This window comes from Mastomys coucha, unplaced genomic scaffold (genome assembly GCF_008632895.1).
Source record: "Mastomys coucha isolate ucsf_1 unplaced genomic scaffold, UCSF_Mcou_1 pScaffold20, whole genome shotgun sequence".
Classification (NCBI taxonomy): domain Eukaryota; kingdom Metazoa; phylum Chordata; class Mammalia; order Rodentia; family Muridae; genus Mastomys; species Mastomys coucha.
The window spans coordinates 66,906,765-66,915,069 of NW_022196903.1; the positions used below are offsets into that span (position 1 = coordinate 66,906,765).

At 40.3% G+C, this 8,305-nt stretch overlaps 1 protein-coding gene across 3 annotated transcripts in view; it reads right to left on the bottom strand.

The window, feature by feature from the left end:
* Dnah6 (dynein axonemal heavy chain 6) overlaps positions 1–8,305 on the bottom strand; it is a 223,851-nt gene that overhangs the window by 185,701 nt on the left and 29,845 nt on the right. For all 3 annotated transcript variants that reach the window (XM_031382227.1, XM_031382226.1, XM_031382225.1), the window contains exons 12-13: positions 2,418–2,538; positions 302–453 (exon numbers count right to left, since the gene is read on the bottom strand). In XM_031382227.1, the coding sequence (XP_031238087.1) occupies positions 302–453; positions 2,418–2,538 (273 nt within the window). The remainder of the gene's footprint in view (positions 1–301; positions 454–2,417; positions 2,539–8,305) is intronic.

An 8,305-nucleotide genomic window follows, 5' to 3' on the forward strand; every position in this document is an offset into this window, starting at 1 on the left:
TATATATATATATATATATATATGTATCATATGTGTGGCTGGTGCCCTTGTGGGTCAAAAGAAAACATCCAGTCACTGCAGATGTTATAGTCAAAGAGACATTTATGGTGCCTACTCTTATCATTTTAATTATGATGTCTGCAATTATTTCATACACTAAAAAGAGAAATATTAATTTTTGTGCCTTGTGAATGATGAAATTACCATAAGAATATTGGTGATCCCTTATTTGCATATGTGTGTGGGAACACACACGTACACACAAAAACACGTAACTGATCTTTTGTTAGCTCACACTTACCTCCAAGCACCGCAGTGGTGATGGGATCAGCTTCTCCTTCAGCTGCTTGGTGTCAATAAGCAGCAGGCCTACGTTTCGGGTGGGTCTCAGGGCTACCGAGTCCTTGTGCTGTTTGTGATATTTTTCCAGCTGGGAACTGAAGAATTGGACATCTGTGGAAAATAAGATGCATAAATTACATCATCTTTCACACTAGATTTTAAAGCAACAGCCTACAGTAGATTAAAAACCACCCCAGTCTGAAAGGTAGTCAGTCATTAAGCCACAACAACAGAATGTGAAGCAGACAAGGGTACGGGTGAATGAGAACCCTTATTCTCTGCTTGTGGGAATGTAAACTAACCCAGAGCAGTCATCTACATCTGCCATATACAACTTAGGCTACATTATATATACCATCCTTAATTATTGAGATTATAAATAGAGCTCTATCTCTCCTAGGTGTAAAGGTGAAGGGCTCAGGGCAACATATCACAGGGACATTGCACATCGACGTTAGTGTAGCTCTGTTCTACTCACAACAGCTAAGTTACTTGGCATCTAGATACTTGGCAGTGGAAATGGGTAAAGAAAATGTCATTAATATACACTTTAGAGTTTTTGTTTTCAGCTATAAAGAATGAAGTTATGCCATTTGCAGGGAAGCAAATGAAGCCAGTCTCTGAAAAGCCAGTATCTTGTGCTGTATGTGGTTTGTAGATTTTGTATAGCTACAGAAGGTCATAAGTGTGTATATGATATGAAAATAGAAACGAAATTGTCCAGAGAGAATTGCCTAATTGTTTTGTTTTCTAAAGTGGGGACCCATTTGGCATCTTTAGCAATCTAGCAGTGGTTGGAAAAAAGAGTCTCTTTCAGAGTATTGACATTGAAGGAATGTAAGAAGCAGATGCACTGCCTGTCATCTACCTCTGTCTGGGAGCGATAGGGTGTGTGGCTGGGTGCCTGAGGCCTTGCCTTCCCCTCGCCTAGTTTGGAAGCAGTTCCATCATGAAGTGTTCAACACACCCTACTTCATCCTTTGCCCCTCCCCACCAGAGTCTCACGGGAGGTCCTGGGCCCATCAGTAAATATAGTTACAGTGCGGGACAGGGAGAGAGAGAAGGAGAAGGAGGAGAAGAAGAAGGAGGAGAAATAGGAAGAAGAGGAAGAGGAGGAGGAGGAGTCACATGCCTGTTCTTTCACAAGATCCCAGATAAATCATAAAAGAATAAGAAAGCCATAGGCTGCCAATGAAGCTCAGTGTGTACACAAGACCCTAAACCTAACCCCTGTGAGTTGGATAATATGGGCAGTATAAATCATTAAGCTGGTTATTTGGGACAGATCTACTTCGTGTTCAAAAACCATATTTTATAAAATAAAAATTGGATTTTTTTTTTCTGAAAACAAAATGCTATAAGGTCAGTTCATAAGGTAAAAAGTCTCATGCACTTCGTGCTGTGGGAAAGGCACCCTGTAAAACACCTCTGACTCCTGTCCCACCCAAGCGTCTCGGAAACCTCACCGAGTAGCATAGGTTTCTTTTGTTAATTTCCTTTTATAACGTGTTTGGGTGTTTTGGCTGCATGTATGTAAGTGTAAGGTGTGACAGAAGACTAGCCCACGCTCTCAACCTCTGAGCCATCTCTCTAGTTGCCTTTAAAAATAAGAATTCAAATGGAATGGCTTGTCCATGGGCCTGAATTAAACACTAAGAGTTGTTGATCATCCTCACCAGGTCTCAGGGTGGTACAGGAAGAAAAATGCATCTTGAATGTCTGAGACAGAGAGCTTCTGTAAGCCTTGCCTGGTAGGAATGATAAGAATTCCACATCCTCCTCAACACTTCATAAGATACCAGGGTCTTAGAGCCCTGGTACTTGTGGCAACCGCCAATAGATAGGCTACAGAAGTCTGGGGAGCTGCTCCGCACTGTACCTAACACTGGGATGTGGACTGAGGGAAGGAAGCGAGGGATTCCATGGGAAATAGCAGACATGCATAAAGTCGCACCCTTCGCCTGGTCAACGATTTCAGGTTGTTACTCAGTGTCACTGAACACCACCAAACAGAAACCCAGAAGATGACAAATTTTGTTATCTCTGTCAAATGTGCTTAGTGAGGGCAGACTCACCAGGCTCTTCTTCCTTCAGGGCCTCCAGATCAAGACTCTCGTTTTCCTTGAAGAATATCTGAAACTTTTCGAATGTCGCTGCATACAAGCGTGCAGAGTCGAACGCTGCGTGAATTGTTTCCTACGTGACAGATGAACAAGACTAATTTTTTCCCTATTATTTTTAGTTACGTGTGTGTGTGTGTGTGTGTGTGTCTGTGAATGTGAATGTGTGTGTGAGTATTTGTACATGAGTGCAGGTGCGCCTATGGTGGCCAGAGACATCTGATCCCCCAGAACAGGACTTAGAGTTCTGAGCCGCCTGGTGTACATGCTGGAAATCAAGCTTGGATCCTCTGCAGGATCAGTGTGGGTGGTTAACTTTGGAGCCATCTTTTCAGCTCCCAAGGGAACTTTTCTTAAATAGAATTTAATCTAACACACACACACACATGCACAGCACATCACACTGCATGCATACGTATGACTCAGTTCTCTAGTTTTCTACCAGCCAATAAAAACCATGAGTTCATAAATCCAATCTCAATGTAAAACCATTCAATTCATTCTGGCCTTTCTCTCTGTCCCCACTTGTTAACTCCTTGAAGATATATAATTTCTTCGTGCCTGTGTTGGTTAGTTTTGTGTGTGTGTGTGGGGGGGGTTGTTTGGTTTGGTTTGGTTTGGTTTTGGGTTTTGGATTTTTTGGTCAATTTGCTATGAGCTAGAGTGATCTGGGAAGAGGGAACTTTAATTGAGGGATTCCCCACATTAGATTGCATCTTCCTGATTAATGATTGATGTGGAGGGCCCAGTCTCCTGGGGACAGAGCCATCCCTGGTTTGTATAACAAAGCATGCCAAGCAAGCCCAGAGGAGCTAGAAAGCAGCTTTTCTTCTTGGTGTCTGTGTTAGTTCCTGCCTCTAACTGCCCCAACTTCCCTCAATGACTGACTACAACTCAACTGTAAGCTAAAGTAAACCCTTTCCTCCCCAGGTTGCTTTTTGTCTCAGTATTTCATTACAGCAATAGAAATCTAACCAGTACAACTGCCCACAATATGGTGGGTTTTGTTCTTCTTTTTCTTTTTCTTTTTGTTTTTTTCGAGACAGGGTTTCTCTGTATAGCCTTGGCTGTCCTGGAACTTACTCTGTAGACCAGGCTAGCCTCGAACTCAGAAATCCACCTGCCTCTGCCTCCCAAGTGCTAGGATTAAAAGTGTGTACCACCACTGCCTGGCCACAATATGGTTTTACTTATTTGTTCAACTGTGGAATACACAGAGAGCAGTCTGGGATTGCTGACACCCTGAGTCCACTGACAAAAGCAAGCTTAGCAGTTAGCATAAGGTTATGTGGCCAAAGTCCTAACTACTGTGTATGTGTTCAAGTTTATGTGAGACCCTGAGTTTCAATCCTTTTATTGATGATGATGATGATGATGATGATGATGATGATGATGATGATATACATGCTTTCAGCCCCATCTGCCCATTCTTCAGTGTGGTTGTGTTGCTCAACTAACTTGAATTCATTTGTTTTTGTTTGTACTGTATTCACCCTCCACTCTTGTTTAGAACTATATTAAACCTACACTCAGAAGGGTTACTCTCTCTATTGTTTGCATTACATGTCCATCATTCTCACCCTTCCTTAACCATTTCCACGCTCTCTGATGCAGAGCTGGTTTCCTTGGTTTCTGGTTTATAGGCCTCTCTGCCCCCTGCCCCCCTTTTCTGATGCAAAAAAAAAAAATACAGATGACAGAAAACTGTTTCTTGGCTTGCTCACTTAACAATGTGTCTTGGAAATTGCTCCATACAGTTAACTGTTGTCTTCCTAAATCTCGGGTTGGCTACGGATCTTTCTTCTGTGCAGATGCACAAAACCTATTCAACCATTCTCCTGTGGATGGGTATTTTGATAGTTTCTGATGTTTTGCAATCAGAAGATGCTGAAAGTAACCTCGTGTGTATGTCCTTTTCTATCACTGATCCTGTGTTCTCAGGTGTCTCTAAAGGTGGCATTGTTAAATCAAAAAGCAAATGCACATTCAGTTACTTTTTTCCTCATACAATGCAAGTTCTCCTTTATTCTCTGCAGGGCCACAGTGTGGTGTAGGGTGTCTGATTCCCCACAGGTTACCCCATGGAATGTTTTGGCACACTTTTTAATTTCACAAACATGTAAGTTGAAAGATGCTAATTCTGTTTTCTTTGACTTTGCACTTAGCTGATGGGTGGTGTAGAATATCTCTGATTGTTTAATATTTTTTTTTTGGTAAAATTTCTGCCTTATACTTTGACCATTTTCCCCGCTACCTATAGTCCTGTCAACCAGTGCAAACTTTCTTCGTGCCATAAGAAGCCAGGCCAGATGATATAAATACATTCTCCCAATTTGCAAATGTACTTTTACTTGGTGAGAATTCTGACCTTGCCATTAAAAATGTATGCCATTAAGTTTATTAATTTGTTGCATTGGGAAATCTAGGATTTTAAATATTTATTTTTAATTGTTTGCCTGTGAGTGTATCTGAGTGGTTCTGTGGGTATTTTCAGATGCCAACGGGGGTATAGGTTCCTCTGGAGCTGTAGTTTGAGGTGAGTCACCATAGATGAGTGCTTGAAACGAAACTCTGACCATCTGCGCTCTAACCCCTGAGCCGTCTCTCCAGCCCCCAGTGCATCTGCATTTAGAGTTAAATGATCTTTTCTTATTATGAACATTATAGAAGCATCGATCACTTTTATAAAAAATTATTTATTTGTTATTTTTTGTGCATTGGTGTTTTGACTACATATATGTCTGCATGAGATGTCAGATCCCCTGGAGCTGGAGTTATACAGTTGTGCCATGTGGGTGCTGGGAACTGAACCCTGGTCCTAGGGTTAGAAGATGAGTCAGTGCTCTTAACTGCTGAGCTAACGCTCCAGTCTCCAAACCATTTTTTGTTCTATTTACATATTATTTTACTTCTATATGCCCGATTAATACATTCCTTTTGTGTGTATTAAAGAATAGTTTTCTTTTAAATTTATATAAGATTGTACATATTTGTGGTATGAAGTATGTTTTGATATGTGTATGTGTTACATATTTATTTGTTCAATTGAGCTAATAAATGCAAATTTCCTCTAGTTTTTTTGTGAGAACAGTTAAAAACCACTATTAGCAATTTTCAAGTGAATGATGTAGTAATATTAACTCCAGCCACTTTGAAGTATATAAGATCCCTTGAACTCATTTTTGCCTAATGAGTTTTACTAGTATATGTTTGGAATGCAAAATGATGGCTTTTACTGTGATATTTATATACATGTAAATCATTTACTTTGGCCCCAACAGCCCCCATCATCTTCCTAAACAGCCCCCTGTACTTCCATGTTTTATATATTTCAGCTGATTCATGTGTTAGTGTGTACAATGTAGCCACAGTTCACATGGCTAGCCTGTGGTCTCAGCTCCATCTATTGAACAGTGTGCGTTTAGTGACTTCTGCTACTGCGGTTTGCATTTAATAAATCTCTGAATATTGGAGTTTATTTGATGACTTCTTGTTTTAGTCTACTAATCTGATATCTATTCATGAGACAGTGTCAGACACTTTTAGCTGTAGAATAATATTTGTATTTAATACTAAGTAAGTACATTATTTTAAAGACCTTTTCTTCTTAAGTGTATGTGTGTGTGTATGTGTGTGTGTATGTGTGTGTATATGTGTATGTGTGTGTGTATATGTGTGTGTGTGTGTATACATATATTAACTTACCAGATTGAGTATAGATTTGCCTAATTCTTTGGGGTGAAGTATATCTTTTTTACACTGAGCCATCCCATCTAAGAATACTCACTTAATTCTAGATTGTGTGAAACATAAAATTTTCAAAATTTCCATGTTCATATGTTTAGTTTAAATGTTTCCCATTCAGTTATTATTGTTTATTTTACCTTCTTTTGTTATTCCTAGTGGAGGCCTTTTTCCTTTAAGCATTTCTAATATGCTAGGACAGCTTACAAAGTATTATAAATACATGGTCCTTGGAAATCATTTTAATTGATGTTTTTAATGTTATCACACAAAGTGATGACTTTTATTATATGTGTTATACATATGCACCATTATCCTCCACTCTAGTCCCCTCCCCACTGATCTTTCTTGTACCCCATCTTTACTAATCCCCTTCCTTCCTCAATGGCCCCTCCCCTGCTTTCATATCACATGTACCCCCATGTCATAATATGTATCACATGTATAAGCTAGGCTCAGCAAGACAAGTAGAAATATACCATTTGTTTCTCTCCCTTGCAGAATCTAGATTTAACTTCACATGTGTGCATATGTATGATGTTTGTGGGATAGTCATAACTTAAAAAGAAACCATGAAAGGGGAGGAGATGATCTTAAGGGAGGGGCAAGGGAGGGAATGAAGGTATAATGGTCTTTGGAGATCTGATAAAACGTGAACCCCACTCTCAGCGATGGACAGATCATGGAAACAGGAACTAAACAGAGACACAATGAAACTAACAGAAGTTATGAACCAAATGGATCTAACAGATATTTATAGAACATTCCATCCTAAAGCAAAACAATATACCTTCTTCTCAGCACCTCATGGTACCTTCTCCAAAATTAACCATATAATCAGTCACAAAACAGGCCTCAATAGATACAAGAAGATTGAAATAATCCCATGCATCCTATCCAATATATACAAAGAACTCAAGAAGTTAGACTCCAGAGAATCAAAATAACCCTATTAAAAATGGGGTATAGAGCTAAACAAAGAATTTTCAACTGAGGAATATCAAATGGCCAAGAAGCACCTAAAGAAATCAGGGAAACACAAATCAAAACAACCCTGAGATTCCACCTCACACCAGTCAGAATGGTTAAGATCAAAAACTCAGGTGACAGCAGATGCTGGCAAGGTTGTGGAGAAAGAGGAACACTCCTTCATTGCTGGTGGGATTGCAAGCTGGTACAACCACTCTGGAAATCAGTCTGGCTGTTCCTCAGAAAATTGGACATAGTACTACCTGAGGACCCAGCTATACCACTCCTGGGCATATACCCAGAAGATGCACCAACATGTAATAAGGACACATGCTCCATTATGTTCATAGTAGCCTTATTTATAATAGTCCGAAGCTGGAAAGAACCAGATGTCCTTCAACAGAGGAATGGATACAGAAAATGTGATACATTTACACAATGGAGTAATACTCAGGTATTAAAAACAATGGCTTCATGAAATTCTTAGGAAAGTGGATGAAGCCAGAAAATATTCTGAGTGAAGTAACCCGATTACAAAACACACATGGTATGTACTCACTGATAAGTGGATATTAGCCCAAAAGCTCGGAATATCCAAGATACAATTCACAGACCACATGAAGCTCAAGAAGAAGGAAGACCAAAGTGTGGGTGCTTCAGTACTTCTTAGAAAGGAAAACAAAATAACCATGGGAGCAAATATGGAAACAAAGTGTAGAGAAAAGGCTGAAAGTCTAGAGACTGTCCCACCTGGGGATTCATCCCATATACAGTCACCAAACCCCGACACTACTGTAGATGCCAAGAAATGCTTGCTGAAAGGAGCCTGATATAGCTGTCTCCTGAGATGCCCTGCCAGAGTCTTACAAATACAGAGGCGGATGCTCACAGCCAACCATTGGACTGAGTGTGAGGGTCCCCAATGGAGGAGTTAAGAAAAAAGACTGCACATAGCTGGGCAGTGGTGGCATACGCCTTTAATCCCAGCACTTGGGAGGCAGAGGCAGGCAGATTTCTGAGTTCGAGGCCAGCCTGGTCTACAGAGTGAGTTCCGGGACAGCCAGACCTATACAGAGAAACCCTGTCTTGAAAACTTGAAAAACTGAGAGAGAGAGAGAGAGAGAGAGAGA